Here is a 16,309-nt window from a genome sequence, read left to right as displayed (position 1 = left end):
TGTTCCTGATTTTGGAGGAGAAGTTTTCAGTTTTTCACTGTTCAGTGCGATGTTAGCTATGGGTTTGTCATATATAGCCTTTTTTATGTTGAGGTATGTTCTCTCTGTACCTATTTTGTTGAGAGTTTTTATCATGAATGAATCTTGAGAGCGCCTGGGTGGCACAGTCTGTTAAGCATTGTGATCTCAGGGTCGTGAGATTGAGCCCTGGGTTGGGCTCCACACTGAGTGCTGAGTTTGCTTAAGACTCTCTCTCTCCTTCTCCCTCTGCCCTTCCCCATCACTGTGTTCACTTGCTCTTTCTCTCTCTAAAAATAAATCTTAAATAGATGGATCTTGAATTTTGTCAAATTTTGTTTTTCTGCATATATTGAGAGGATTATATGATTTTTATCCTTCATTCTGTTAATGTGTATGAAGTTGATTGATTTGTGGATGTTGAACCATCCTTGTATCCCTGGAAGAAATCCCATTTGATCATAGTATATGATCCATTTAATGTATTGTTGAATTTGGTTTGCTCTGTTTTGTCAAGGATCTTTGCTGTGTTCATCAGGGATATTAACCTATAATTTTCTTTCCCTGTAGTGTCTGGTTTTGGTATCAGGGTAATGCTGGCCTCATATAATGAGTTTGGAAGTATTCTCTTCTATTTTTTGGAAGAGTTTGAGAAGAACTGGTATTCCTTAAATGTTTGGTAGATTCACTCATGAAGCCATCTGGTCCTGGCCTTTTGTTTATTGAATTAGTAATCAAATACCTCTTAATATACTTCCTAGTAGTTGGTCTGTTCAGATTTTCTATTTCTTCATGATTCAGTCTTATAGGTTGTGTGTTTCTATGAAGGTATCCATTCCTTCTAGGTTGTCCAATTTGTTGGGATATAATTGTTTATTGCAGTTTCTTATCCTTTGTATTTCTGTGATATCACTTGTAATGAATCCTCTTTCTTTTCTAATTTTATTTCTTTGACTCTTCTCTTTTTTTTTCTTGGTGAGTCTAGCTAAACATTTCTTTTTAAACAATCCACTCTTAGTTTCACTTATTTTCTATTGTCTTTTTAGTTGCTGATTAACTTATTTCCATTCTGATGGAACTTGCTCTTTTCTTCATTTTACTAACTTTGGGCTTAGTTCTTTTTTTTTTCCCCCCCAAGTTTCTTGAAGTGTAAAGTTAGGTTGTTTGAGCTCTTTCTTGTTTCTTAATATAGGTGTTTTCAGTATGAACTTCTCTCTTAGCACTACTTTTGCTGCATCCTTTAAGTTTTGGTATTTTGTAGTTCCATTTTCATTTGTCTCAAGATATTTTAAATTTCTCTTTTGATTTCTTCTTTGACGCATTGGTTGCTTGGTAGCATTTTGTTTAATCTCCATGTGTTTTGAATTTTCCTGTTTTCTTCTTGTAATTGATTTCTAGTTTCAGACCATTGTGGTTAGAAATGATGCCTGATATGATTTAAGTATTCTTAAATTTATTAAGACCTGTTTTGTGGTCTAACATACGATCTGTCCTGGAGAATATTCTGTGTGCTCATGAGAAGAATGTGTATTCTGTTGTTTTTGAATGGGATGTTCTGTATATGTCTGTTAAGTCCATCTGGTCTAATGTGTCATTTAAAGCCTATGTTCTTTATTGATTTTTCTGTCTGGATGATTTGTCCACTGAGGAAAGTAGGGTATTGAAGTCTCTTATTATTATTGTACTGCTATTTATCCTTTCAGGTCTGTTAATATTTGCTTTATGTATTTAGGTGTTCCTATGTGGGGTGCATAAATATTTATAAATGTTACATCTTTTTGTTGGATTGACCCCTTTATCATTATATAATGACCTTCTTTGTCTCTTTATTATCATCTTTCTCTTACAGTCTGTTTTGTCTGATATAAGTATGGTTATTCCCAGCTTTCTTTTTGATCTCCATTTGTATAGATCATGTTTTCCATTTCTTCACTTTCAGTCTGTGTGCATCTTTAAAGCTGAAGTGAGTCTCTAGTAGGTAGCATATACTTGGGTCTTGTTTTTTTAATCCATTCATCTACTCTATGTCTTTTGATTGGAGAATTTAGTCCATTTACACTTAGTGATTATTGACAGGTATGGACTTATTGCCATATTGTTAATTATTTTATGACTTTTTTGTAGTTCCATTCCTTTATTCTTTTCTTGCTCTCTTCCTTTGTGATTTGATGATTTTATTTAGTGGTATGCTTAGATTCCTTTCTCTTCATCTTTTGTGTGTCTACTCTAAATTTTTCTTTTGTGGTTACCATGAAGCTTATATAAAACATCTTAGAGTTATAATAGTCTATTTTAAGCTGATAACAGCTTAAGTTCAAATGCATTCTAAAACTCTACATTTTATTCTCCCCCACACATTTTATGCTTTTGATATCACATTTTCTTCTTTTTATCTTGTGTATCAATTAACAAGTTATTGTAGTTATAGTTACTTTTATTACTTATGTATTTTAACCTTCATACCAGATTTCTGTGATTCACTCACCTCCATCACCACATTGTATTGCTCTGAATTTGACTATATTCTTACTGTGTCCAGTGAGATTTACATTTTTATATGTTGCCCTATTACTAACTAGTGCCCTTTCATTTCAGGTTAAAGAAATCCCTTTTACATTTCTTGTAAGGTTGGCCTATTAAACTCTTTTAGATTTTCTTGTCTGGAAAACTCTCTCCTTCAGTTCTGAAGGACAGCTTTGCTGGGTAAAGTATTGTTGGTTGGCAAGGTTTTTTTCCTTCTTCTTTCAGCATGTTGAGTATATCAGGTCAGTCTTTTCTGGCCTGCAAAGTTTCTGCTGAAAAATCTGCTGACCGTCTTCTGGGGGTTCCCTTGAACATAACAAGTCATTTTTCTCTTGCTGCTCTTAAGATTCTTTCCTGTGCTTAACTTTTGACAATTTAATTATAACATGTCTCGGTGTGGTCTCTTGGGATTCCTCTTACTTGGAAGTCTCATATTCCTGGATCTGGATGTCTGTTTTCTTCTCCATTTAGGAAAGTTTTCAGTCATTATCTTTTCAAAAATGCTTCTGCCCCTTTCTCCCTCTTCTTCTTCTGGGACCTCTCTAATAGGAATATTAGTCCACTTGATGTTGTCCCATAAGCCCCTTAAATTATCTTCACTCCTTTTCATTTTTTTTTTTTTTCCCCTTTTGCTCCTTTGGATAAATTCCACTACCATGTCTTCAAGTTCGCTGACCTTTGCTTCCACTTCATCTAGTCTTCTGTTGAACCCCTCTATTGAATTTTCACTTCAGTTATTGTATTCTCAGCTCTGATTTTTGTTTGGCGTTTTCTTATATTTTTCTGTCTCTTTTTTGAAATTCTCACTTTGTGCATGCATTGTTCTCCTGACCTCAGTGAGCATCTTTATTTTGAACTCTTTATCAGGTAAGTCACTTATCCCCATCTCATTAAGGTCTTTTTCTTATCTTTTCTTATAAGATAAAAGGGGCTTTTATCTTATTCTTTCATTTGGAACATATTCCTCTGTTTCTTCATTTCTTTAACTTTCTGTGTGGGTTTCTGTGCATTAGATAAAACAGCCACTGCTCCCAGTCTTCAAAGAGTGGCATTGCAAAGGAGATGAAACTCATCATTCAACCCTACCCTACCCTAGCTCTTGGTTGTCTTTCAAACCTATGTAGTTTTCCAGTCAGCTTTCTTCATTCTTTGTGTCCCCTAGTAGTTGAGGGCATGCTAAGACCTGTCAGTGTCCCAAAGAGGAGGATCTCAATCATCACCTAGATGATGCTGGTGGGGCAGGAAGGGAGAAAAGGACTATCTTGCTCTCGGGCTACTGACTGGTGTATGAGTGGTGTGGGTATGGGGCATCTGATGGAGTTCTGCCCCAACCATGGTTTGTCTTGATGATCTTATAGCCTTAGCAGGTGATTAGCATCTCCCAGCCCTGTGGACTAGAAACCTACACCCTGAAGAATTCATTCTTGCTTCAGTGCCCCAAAGGCATTCTGCCAACACCTGCTCCCCCATGCAGATCATCTGCAACTTAGAGGGTTTCCACTGAGTGGCCACCCCCTCTGCAGGGCCCCCACGTCTTGCCATTGGTTGCTGACTGGCCGCACCCAGCTTGCACTCTGGAGGGTTGCTTCCTACTTGCTCAGGGATCACAGACCAGCTCTGGTCTGGGTAAACCAACAAACTCTTGTGCTGTGGGTGGGTTAAGTTCTCCGAGGAGGTCTGAACCTCAGTCTTGGGAAGGGAGACCCTTTCCAAGTTTATCTTTCCTTGTGTATTCTCCCTTAGCTCAGGGTAATCAACTTTCTTTATAGCCTATAGGCATTCACTGGAGTTTAATAATTCTTTATATTAAACTTACCCTGTTCAACCTGCTTTGTCAAGGAGTGGCAATACTGATGTTTTAGCAAGAAATAGAGCTGCTTTTCCAAATGACAGAATATCAGAGAGGAATTTATAGAATGATGTAGGAATAAGTGAACCGATTTCTTCATTTGCAACTTTTTTTCTTACATAGTTTTGACTTTAGGGTTTTGAAATTTGACATTTTTGTGTCATAAGCTAGACTATCAAATCCGCACCAAGAGAAATTCTACCTCTCCTAGTAGCCTGAGACTTGGGAAGGGGCAACAGAAATCTGAAGAAAGGCCCCACTGTAAAGGTCAGCTGTGATTTCAGGTTAATGCAGATATCATGGCAGGACTTCAAATTACTGACATTGTGTGATAGGTTGATTCCTTTTGAGGAAAAATAGTGCAATTGAGCCTGAATACATGCTTAGCTTGTTCAGATTTAAAGCCAATCTAAGAAAAAGTGAGCAGGGAAAAAAAACCCATATCGTAACTGTGGGGAATGATACAAAAATAGTGGGGACAATATTAACTCATAATGATGTAGTTGAGTAAACATGACAGGGCTTTGAATTCTCGGATTGTTATTACATAAATTCATGTTAGTCTTTCTGTGATGATGATAAAAACTGTACAAATGGTTGGTATCAGTTCATCTCAAATGGTGAAGTGTATCAGGACAACCCAAGGAACTTATATAGGTGCAGATTTGCAGCCTCCATGGTGGTGTCTCAGCAATAGGGATTTTTTAAAAGATTTATTTATTTGAGAGAGAACACATGAGTGGGGGGGAAGGGCAGAGGGAGAGAATCCCAAGCAGACTGCTGGTTGAGGATGGAGCCCAATGTGGGGCTGGATCTCATGACCCATGAGATCATTATCTGAGCTGAAATCACGAGTTGCATGCTTAACTGACTGACCCACCCAGGCGCCCCAGCAATGGGCATTTTTAACAAGCACTCCTGTGATTCTGATGCAAAGTATTTTTGAGAAACCATGATTTAGTGTCTGAATGAGCTTCCATAAGAAAAGTGAAACTTTATTTAGAAATAAGAATAAGAAAACTGTTCATGTGTCCTTTCTGATTTTAAAATGGTCTTTATCATTTCATCTCATGCTTCATCCCAGAGTTAAGGCAACAAGGAATACCTTGCCCCAGTATACTGTTTCTGTGTGGAACGGCCCCTTCACATTTGTCTGATCATTTTACACTTTGCTGGGGAGGGAGTTCTTTCAGGCTGAAGTTCTTCCTTTTTCTTGCCAGTAATGAGGTGACTAAGACTCATGCTCTTCTAAAGGAAAAAAAAAATAATTCCAACCTAATAGACTAAAATGAATAATGTGGAAAATTAAAGACAAGTAAATTTGGAACCATATAAGAATAAAAAGCCAGGAAAAAACCCCAACATCTTGGTAAAAGATACTTAAAATATAAGCTTAAGGTAGCACTCATATTAGAAACAACTGTGATCTTAACTTTTACACTCAGAAGTGATTGTAGATCAGGTACTAACAATGGAATAATAGGAAAACTGGGGTATACCAGGCTGGTTTCTCCTGATTTCTCTTTTGTATGTCTCGAAGGCCCTCACTCCTCACTTTAATAGCTTGTGATTCTTAGGGGTTGATCCATGCTTGCTAATCTTCAGTTTTGGAAACCAATTGTGCAAAACAAAACCTAAAATGTTCCCCTGGAGCAGAGGAAAAAATGTTTGGTTTCACCAGTGTCTCTTGGAAAACCTCAGACACTTTCACTATGGAACCTTCAGGCATTCTTTGGGGTTAAGCAGCCACCACAAGAAACAAAACAGCAGGAGAAAGCCCTGAGTCAACCAGCGTGTAGCAACATGCCCAGAACTTCTGCCCAGAAGTTGGAGGACTCCCAATTTTGTTGCAGGACCTTGTCCCTTCTTAGAACTTCACAGGTTCCTTGAGTATCAGCATTTGGACTATTGCAAGGCCATCCCACACCCACCACTTCTGATGGGACCTGGTATTTCAGGAATGATTGCATCCACAGGGACAGTTATTGACTGTGAACATACATCCTTGAAGTCTTGACCAACAACATGCTCAGGGTTCATTTGCTTATGATCTTGGCCTAAGGTATTGTTGGGAGGAAAAAGGATGGCTTCTGTAGATGACTGCTTTTTGTTCTTGAAGATTTTATTTAAGCGAGAGAGAGAGCACAAGCAGGGGTTAGTGGCAGAGAGAGAGAGGGAGAAGCAGACTCCCCACTGAGCAGGGAGCCCAATGTGGGACTCGATCCCAAGACCCCGGATCATGACCTGAGCCGAAGGCAGACACTTAACCGACTGCGCCACCCAGGCGCCTCAAGATGATAGTGGAAAGAGAATGCAAAAATAGGAAAGGGATAGAGAACAGACTTACTGTTGAGCTAAAGGCATTTAAAAATTAATAATGAAAATTAAGTTAGTGGTTTTCTTTTCGTCAAGCAAAGGTCAAGTCCTGCTATAGGAAGTATCACATCCCCTAAGAATTAGTTTTCATAGTTGCACCTGATACCTCCCTCATTTCACTTAACGACAGAACATCTCAGTGTAGCAAAGGAAGGGATGATGTCCTAGGCATGCCCTATGCTTGACATGTATAAATTAGAAAAGTGATTGAAAAAGACTTACAAAGTGTGCCCAGTCAAATCCTTCAGCAGAATCATTTTGGAGAGTGTTGGGAATGTGGGCGGCCCCAGAATCCCCCTGAGGAATTTCACTGGGAGCAGCTGAAGACATTTATTGGCTGGCTCCCACCTGATCTGATGGAAAGAGTCACTCAGTGTCAGCAAGACACAGTTATTTACCAACTGGAGGTGATCTGGGGCTCCCGTGTTGGCCTAAGCCTGAGGAAATGTCAGATGCTCTGTTTTTCTCTACCTCAAAATGACCATGTGGTGTGGCTGCTGAACGCCGCCACAGGTTCCACCGAGTCCCTGGGAAATGGGACCTTTGGATGTGAGAGAGCAGCTTCTGACAACATTCCTGGGAGACAGAGGCGCTGTCTCACTGTACCAATGGGAGTCAGCGTCTAACCTCCAAAAAGGGAAGCAACAGCTTTGGTTGATTGCGCACAAGAAACGTCTGGGTGGCCTTTGGTTCTAAGCTCATCAAAAGACATCTGTATCGGGGAACAAAACTATAGTTTTGAAGTTCTTAACCAGAAGATACAGTTCATCAAGTAATTAAAATGTACTAGGGGAGGAAAGGGCATTTGGTCTCTCATACAAGTTTTACTCTTCAGTTCTCTATAGTACTTGCAGTCCAAATTAGCAGAGGTGGCCACTAGCCATGGGTTGAGCACATGAAAACAACAAACTAAACCAAAGCCCACCTGCTGTAAAGTATGAGGTTGTTGCTATCCTGGCCACTGGCCCTAGCCTCCTTCCACCTCCCAGTCTGTTTGAATAGACTTACAACTTGGGCTCAAGAGTACCCTCCAGAAAGTCATTATTGTGAAGCAAAATCCTAGTCTTCAGATGCACTGTGCAAACTTCAGATTGATAGTGCAAAATCAGTCTTCAGATATTAAGAAGGCTGTTTTTAATGGTGGTTGATAGGCTTAACAATTTAGGAAAACTTTTAAAAGCATCATTAAAACATAAAATCTTTAAAGAAAAAAAAAAGGTGGGGGGCGCCTAGGGTGGCTCAGTCGGTTAAGTGACTGCCTTCGGCTCAGGTCATAATCCTGGAGTCCCAGGATCGAGTCCTGCATCAGTCTCCCCACTCACCAGGGATTCTGCTCCCCTTCTCATGCTTTCTCTCTCAAATAAATAAAATCTTAAAAAAAAAATCATTAAAACAGCCTCACAGTATATCTCTTAAAACAGGTTACATTTAGCCCAAATCCCATGCAGAAGGACAGCATGAATTCAGTTTTGAATTGGTTTCTGACTGTCCTTGTATACAGATTGGAGAGCTGTTGTCCTTGTTAGTAAAATTGAGCTCTATCTCCCCACCAGGGTGGGAATGCCAAGAAGCACTAGGAAATGATGTGATAGCCATGTTGCACAAATCCTTCTTCCTGGGCAAGGTGTAGTGTTCCAAGAGGAACACTACAGAAGTAAAGTGGTGACAACTGGCAGCCGGGGAAACTGGGATTCCCCAATTTTAACACAAGTGTAGAAGGTCTGCTCATATTTGTACAAATAAGAGCAACAAGCCAAGGGTTGAAGAAAAAACCAAAAGTCTCCACGCTCAATGTGACTATCTTTGGAATTCTTCATTTCATTAAGGTTTGCACAAAATACAAAGCTCAAACGCAATTGTCTACGTCCACCACAAAACAGAATCAAATAAGTGGTTAGCACACAAACATAATGATTTTTTCATTTTAAAAAATATAAATAACAACAATGTTCAAGGTTTTACAGTTTTCTTCTGTGTATGTTTCTTTTTAAGGCTTTATGTTGCAGACCCTTCATTAGTGAGTTCTTATATCTGTCGTCAGGACACACTGCCCACAAGCAAGGAAGGCCGCTGTGGATACATTCCTGAGGGTGACACACACTCATCTATGTTGCCTCAGCCTGCTAAAAACTAACCAATCAAACGCCCTCCAAACAGTTCTCACAGTTTCATTAATTTTCCTTCTACTAGAAAGTGAGAATAGAAAGGGCTAAGTTCCCAGCAGCATTCAAGCTCTCAGATCAATCACGTAGGGCGAGAAGGAAAAAAAACAAAAAACAAAAAAGCAGGCTTTTTCCTGGATAGAATTTTTTCCTTTTATCCAGAAAAACCCCAATGACCCATAGAGTTTAAATGGTGGTTTGCACTGAAACAGTTTTCAGATTAAATAGTGTTGAGAGAAAGGGTGATCTTTTGGTTGGGTCTTTTAGAAGAGGTTAAAGTGGAGAGGTTAATGTCGGGAAAACACCACTTACAGTACACCCCCCAGCAGGAGCCATCTCACTCTCCAGGTCTGGGGGCAGAGCCAGGGCCCCTGCCTTGGGAATGAAATCTGAGGGGAGACTCTCCAGCAGACATTTGACTTGTTCCTGGCCTAGCTTGATCTTGTCGTCCAGCTTTCGCTGCTCAATGAGGAGTGTTGACTTCATTTTCACAAAATGCTGGTAATCCTGGAGTTGCTCCTCTGAGAGGTAGTTGGCCAGGATGTCCAACACCACACGTTCCCTTCGATCCAGGTTCTCCTTGAGCTCTCGGGCGTCCTCGTGCTGCCCAGCCAGGACCTTCCTCTTCTCATTGAGAGAGCTCTGCCAAGGCGAAACAAACAGATCAGCAGAGGGCAAGGCAGAGGAAGGAACTGTCTGCAGAGACACCTTTTCCAGGCTGTGAAAAGTCCAAGTTTCTATTTCAGTTGTCACTCTAGAGTAAGGAGACAGACTCTTTTTGAAAATCAGTTTATTACCCTTCTGTTGCATGTATATAGATCTCTAACTTGTAAGTCACATGGCAGCTTTAAGAGAGATGACATAAATTGGCTGGGGTAAAAGCTTGACTTGAGGCTTCTAGATTTAAAAGGACAATCAGTGACTCTACTTACATGAAGTACTTAGGGGTTACATGTACCTATACGAGTAGTCAAAAGCATGGAGATACAAAGTAGAATGGTGGTTGACAGCTGCAGGGAAGGGGTGAATGGAGCTGTTTAATGGATATAAAGTTTTAGTTCTGCAAGAAGAAAAAGTTCTTAGAGCTCAGTTGCACAACAATGTGAATATACTTAACACTACTGAACTGAACACTTTAAAATGGCTAAGAAGGCAAATTTTAGGTTATGTGTAGTTTACCATGATAAAAAACTGAAGGGGGTAAAAAAAGACCAATCTTTAAGTTACCTTGAGCATTTACAAGTATTTACATTTATAGCGTTTCTCAAAGTGTGGACCACCGGCAGCAACATCTCCTGGGAATTTGTTAGAAATGCAAATTATTTTATTTTATTTTATTTTATTTTATTTTATTTATTTGAGAAAGAGTGAGAGAGAGCATGCACAAGCTGGGGAAGAAGCAGAGGGAGAGAGAGAAGCAGAGGGAGAGAGAGAAGCAGGCTCGATCCCAGGACCCTGGGACCATAGAAATGCAAATTTTTAGGGCCTGTTCCACCTACTGAATATAAAGCTTAGGGCCCAGAAGCTGTGGTTGAAGCTTTCCAGGTGATTCTTCTGCAGTTGAAGTTTGAGAACCTCTGCCCTGATCCACAAATAACAATGGGAATGTCGTATTTCCCATGTCTAAAGAAATGTTTCTAGTTTTCAGGCCTCTGAATCTAACATGAGAGAAATTCTATTTAACAATAATGGCAATTTCATATTCTGAGCATTTCTTTTTTTTTTTTCCCAAAGATTTTATTTATTTATTTGACAGAGGGATAGAGAGAGAGCACAAGTAGGCAGAGTGGCAGGGAGAGGGAGAAGCAGGCTCTCCGCTGAGCAGGGAGCCGGACATGGGGCTCAATCCCAGGACCCCAGGATCATGACCTGAGCCGAAAGCAGACGCTTAACCGACTGAGCCACCCAGGCGCCCCATATTCTGAGCATTTCTTATACAAACCCAATGGTAAGGTAGCATGTTATCTTTAGGGCTAATTTACTTTATAATAATCTTTAACATGGCTTTTTATGCAACATGTTGACTTACAATGAATGTCATTAAAATTTTTTTTCATTTTATATTTAATCATTTAGACTTTTAAGGCCAAAGTGATTGAGAAACATTAAAATGAAAATCAAGAGGTATATCTTTAATCTTATTTCATATGTAGGCTTATGAAAAGTTCACAGACCATGTGTTTTTACCTTAACTTCCCTTGAACTAGCCTGTCAGATCTTACATAATAATGCCCAGGGGAAAAGCTACAAAGCTATAGGTTTATCTTACAAATATCTCCATTTTCATGGCTTCCTTCCCCTAATCAGAAAAACACACCAGATGGGGCACCTGGCTGGCTCAATCAGTGCAGCATGCAACTCTTGATTTCAGAGTTGTTAGAGCCCCATGTTGGGTGTAGAGATTGCTTAAGAATAAAATCTTAAAAAAAAGGAAAAAGAAAACCCTTAGGGGTGCCTGGGTGGCTCAGTCCATTAAGTGTCCAATGCTTGGTTTCAGCTCAGGCTCATGTCATGACCTGAGAGTTGTGAGATTGAGCCCTGTGTGTATGGCTCCACGCTGGTGTGTGGAACCCGCTTAAGATTCTCTTTCTCTCCCTCTCCCTCTGCCTGCCACCAGCTGAAGTCTCCCCTTACCCCCTTGCATGCACTTTCTCTCTCTCAAGAACAAAAACCCCTTAGGGATAGATGCTCCCCAACGTTTATAGCAGCATTATCTACAATAGCCAAATTACGGAAGCAGCCCAAGTGTCCATCAGTATACACACACCGCATCTTCTTTATCCGTCGTTCATCTATACACACACACACACACCATGGAATATTAGCCATAAAAAAGAATTAAATCTTGCCATTTGCAATGACATGGATGGAGCTAGAGAGTATTATGCTAAGTGAAATAAGTCAGAGAAAGACAAATACCATGTGATTTCACTCATATGTGGAATTTAAGAAACAAAAAACAAGCAAAGGGAGAAAAAAAGAGGCAAACCAAGAAACAGACTCTTAACTGCAGAGAACAAACTGATGGTCACCAGAGGGGAGGTAGGTGGGGATGGGTCAAATAGGTGATGGGATTAAGGAGTGCACTTGTGATGAGCACCGGGTGATGTATGGAAGTGCTGAATCACTATATTGTACACCTGAAACTAATAGAACACTGTATGTTAACTAACTGGAATTTGAATAAAACTAAACCCCAAAAAACCCTTAGGGACTTAATCTGAATGAAGACACCTTTCAAAATACTGTAGAGAAGTTAAAAGGTGAAAACCTCTTCCTCACCTTTAAAAAAATTATGAAATATTTTACACATTAGAAATGTATAGAGAATAGTAGAAGACCTGTGTACCCATCCTTAACTGTGCCAATTCTTAACAGGAGCATTTATCATATTTTCTTCAGATTAAAAACAAAAATTAGAGATTCAGTTGAAGCCTGATACACACTCTCCCATCCCCCCAACCCCCCATGACCTTTATCCTACAATTGGCATTTGTTGAGCCACTTATTCTTCCTTCCCTCATTTCTACTTATACTTTCAGTTTAAGATTAATCATTATAAAAACTATGGATGTATTTTGCATGGGAGCATGCACATATTTGTATTCAAGAGTGTGTGTGTTACGTTTAAATGTTGAGCTGAATTTAGTTCTGGAACAGCTCCTCTTCCCCTAACTAACTGTACCAGTGTTCCTTCTCTCACATACCTGTGGCATCCATCCCAGTGGCCAAACAGGAAACGAAAATTTAGTTTCTGCTTTCCTCTTCCCCTCATCTAGCACGCCTTACTAATTCAAACTCATTCTCTCACTCCCTAGTCTCTATCCCTATGACAACAGCCTAAACGAACAGCCTAACTCCTTCTGGCTAGACTCTTAGCATAAGTCACACTCCTCCCCGGGCAGATTAGGTTATAAAATTAGTTTATGGCTCTTCCTGGCCTACTGGCTGAAGTCCTATCTATAAGGTATAACCCACAAGGTCTTTGTGACTGTTTTCTGTGCTGGATACTGCTGGGCCCTCCAGATCCACTTCTCAGCCCTGCTCTGTGTCTAAGGAAGCTGAACGGTGCAAGCTGCACCAGCTGGGCTCCCTTCCCTCTGGGCTTGGCCAACGGGAGTCATGGGCAGGAGACGGGAGGGAGGGAGGGAGGAAGAACCTGGGGCCCCTATCTCTGGCTCCTTCCTTGCCAGGTAGTGGGAGCTACATTAGCTCACCAAGGCCTCAGTGCTGTAGGACAGACACAGAGTTCTAATAAGGACTCCCTCCTCCAAGTGATGCTAACCCTGGGAGAATAGGGAGCTTCATTATCTCTTCTTGGTCCTCCTTACTCCTCCCCACACCTTCACTGAACTTTCTCTGCTTACCCCGGTTGATTGAACTCTCTACTTCCTGTGAGTTCCCTGACTATACACTTTTCTATTATTTCCTGTAACTTGAGATTTTTAAAACCAAGCAATCACTCTGTTTTAGACACACCAATCATATGTGTATGGTTCTAGAACATGCCATGGTCTTTCTTGACTTTGTCCATGACATTCCCTCTAAATGGTGAAGCCCTCCCCTTAGTCTGTGTAGAATTAAGAAATTCTCCTATACCCTGTTCAAGTGTCACGTATGCCAAGTCTTTCCTGGGCTCCCACCAACACCTGAGAAGTGTCTCATGGGCTGAATTTGTCGCCGTGTTGCGGCATATTGGATGCACTCGCTGCTTCCATGCTGGTTTTCCTCATTCTGCACTGAGTTCCTTGAGCGCGGGGCCTGCGTTTTAGTCGGTGTTCATCACTAGCATGCACAGCACTGGGTATTTGACAGGCAGGCACTACATTTCCAGATGAGGAAGCTAAGGCTCAGCACAGCCTCATGAGGAGCGTACATGCAGGAAGGGGGTTGCCGCTGCAGAAAGTTCTTGTATGCTGTCAGTTTCTTAATACGATCTAGACTTTTTCTATTTGGAAAAAAGAATCTTCCCCTTTGATGTAATGTATAGGAGAAATAATTGGGAAATCCCTCATGGCACTGAAAGAGAGCTGTAGATAGGAGAAGGAGCCAGAAAGCAAAGAAGCCTCTTGATGGCTGGGGTGCTTATCACCTTCTAGCATAATATGAAAGTACAATAGTTACAGATGCGTTGATTGTCTGACTTCTCTCGATAAGCTCCCTGCGGGCAGGGATCTGGCTGCTTTGCTCACGGCTGTATCCCATGAGCCTGGTGGCATACATCAGACAGCCAGTGTTTGCGGTAAAGATGAGCAGGTGAAGAATGCTCCGTAACTACAGAATTAAGTTCAACCTAGTGAATAAAACGTGGGGTCTGCAGCAGGACCCCTTCTATCCTGGCTCCATCACGTACTGGCCTGTTGTGAGGATTCAGTGAGCCCGCAGATAAAGTGTGTAAGCCCACCGTGCCAGGCAAAGACGAAGGACTTGAATGTTATCCAGTGTGGGCACCACTGTTGCTACCTGTCCTCTTCCTTCCAGCAGAGGGCGCAGTGGGGACACGAGGGTGCATCCTCACGGAGGGCCTGCAGCCACGCACTGACCTGGGAGAGTCCCTGGAGCTTGAGCCCCTGTTCCTGCGCCCTCTCCTCAGTCCCAACAGTTTCTTTGTCCCTCTCTTTCTTTTTTGTTTTGTTTTGTAGTTTTTTGGGGTTTTTTTTTGTTTTTTTTCATATGACAGAGACACAGCGAGAGAGGGAACACAAGCAGGGGGAGTGGAGGAGGGAGAAGCAGGCTTCCTGCGGAACAGGGAGCCCGATGCGGGGCTCGATCCCAGGACCCTGGGATAATGACCTGAGCCGAAGGCAGACGCTTAACCATCTGAGCCACCCAGGCGCCCCGTCCCTCTCTCTTTTTCTAATGTCAACCCCCACCGTGCTGTTGTCTCTTCTTTTTCCTGGGACAGAAAGGAAGGAAAGACATTCTCGCACCTGTGTTTTTACTTCCCTAAGTATTCCCTGAGCCTGAAGTGTCAGCATTACCTCTTCGCCTGCAAGATGCCTTCTTCTGTGTTTCCTGGTAACCTATACATTGGACTCTCTGCCCCAAAGAGATCGTAATCTTCTCCAGAGAAGGGATTGTGTTTAATTGCACCCCTCTGTGTACGTGGCTTCAGAGGGAAAAATTGCTGAACTAAATCGCTAGGCCACCTACCCTTTCTTCGTTACTGGCATCCTCGCTGAGGCCGCTCAGGACGTTCTCCACACGGGCCAGGCGCCCTGAGAGGGAGAGCAGCAGGTTTACCACCTTGTCCAAGTCCCCGATGAACATCCTGTACTTGTCAAACTCATTGGGCTTGCAGAGCTCGCTGATCAAAGCCTCCACCTCTTCCCCCAAGGCATTGTTGAGCTTGATGTCCATCAGCAGACTCCCTTTCGCTTCCTGGAGGGTCTCAAGCTTGTGGGTGAGGCTTCCAATGAGCTCGGCCTGTAATCGCAGAGGAGACACACAGCGAAGGTTAGCCAGTGGAGTTGTCAGTGGAAGGAGGATTGACTTCTCCCAGCCACATCCTGTCTTTTCAGGGCTCAGCTGAAGGTCCCCTACTCTGGACTGCCCCCCAACATTAGGCCACAATATTCTTTCCTTTCCCTGACTGTCTACAACTGCCTTTCTCAGAGTCTATGCAGTCCTCACAGGCCAACGCTTGACTAGATGTCCCCTCGTAATGTTTCCCAGTTGTCATACTACATACACCTCTGCCTTCCCAATTGGCTTATTAACTCACTTTTGAAAGGCTTTTCAAGACATGCTCTCTTTTGATCCTCACTACAGTAATATAGGCAAGTAGGGTAAATATTTCTTGTTTTACAAATAGAGAAGCCAAGAGTTGAAGGAATTAAGGGACTTGCCCAAGCTCAGAGAGCGGAGTTGAATCTTAATGCTAGTTACCACTAACTAGAGCAGTTACTATGTGCCAGAACTCTAGGTGGATTATCTCATTTAGTCATCCCAACAGTCATGCAGTAGATACTATTTTATCCACATACACAAGGTGAAGAAACAGACTTAGGTGAGGTGATGGGCCAAGATGCACGTACCATTAAGTGGGGCTGCCCTGAACTCAAGTCAGCCTGATTTTAGCAACTACCTTGTACGATTTACCCTTGTGAATATTCACTGAGACCTTTATCAGAAGTCAGCCCCATGATCTTTCCACTGCACTCCACGGGCTCCAGTTGCCTGAGCTACATAATTTGCCATCTTTATTGCCAATTTCTATACATATAAACAGTTAACACAAATATCCAATATATTTAATTGAAGGAATGAAGTACGGGTCTTAGTGGTTTCAAGTTTGACTACATTTATATTAAATGTCTACTACTTTGCTATAAGAGAAATTAAACTTGGTGATTTTTAAATTAGTCTTTCGTTTTTTCTC

General features: G+C 41.6%; 1 protein-coding gene and 1 long non-coding RNA gene across 5 annotated transcripts in view; one reads left to right on the top strand and one right to left on the bottom strand.

Annotated features, from left to right (window-relative positions):
• The window catches only part of LOC135363607 (uncharacterized), a 95,342-nt gene that overhangs the window by 22,447 nt on the left and 56,586 nt on the right, over positions 1–16,309 (top strand). The gene's annotated exons all lie outside the window — the stretch shown is intronic.
• Positions 6,472–16,309, bottom strand: part of SHROOM3 (shroom family member 3) — a 42,635-nt gene continuing 32,797 nt past the window's right edge. The window contains exons 7-8 of one of the 2 annotated variants that reach the window (XM_045880950.2): positions 15,082–15,354; positions 6,472–9,570 (exon numbers count right to left, since the gene is read on the bottom strand). In XM_045880950.2, the coding sequence (XP_045736906.2) occupies positions 9,202–9,570; positions 15,082–15,354 (642 nt within the window). In that variant the 3' untranslated portion in view covers positions 6,472–9,201. The remainder of the gene's footprint in view (positions 9,571–15,081; positions 15,355–16,309) is intronic. The other variant, XM_064584656.1, reaches the window with a different exon arrangement.

This window comes from Mirounga angustirostris, unplaced genomic scaffold (assembly GCF_029215605.1).
Source record: "Mirounga angustirostris isolate CCGP_5_RB_7025 unplaced genomic scaffold, mMirAng1.0.hap1 SCAF_2, whole genome shotgun sequence".
Taxonomy (NCBI): Eukaryota; Metazoa; Chordata; class Mammalia; order Carnivora; family Phocidae; genus Mirounga; species Mirounga angustirostris.
The sequence above is the reverse complement of the archived record's forward strand: the minus strand, read 5'-3'. Positions and strand labels throughout refer to the sequence as shown.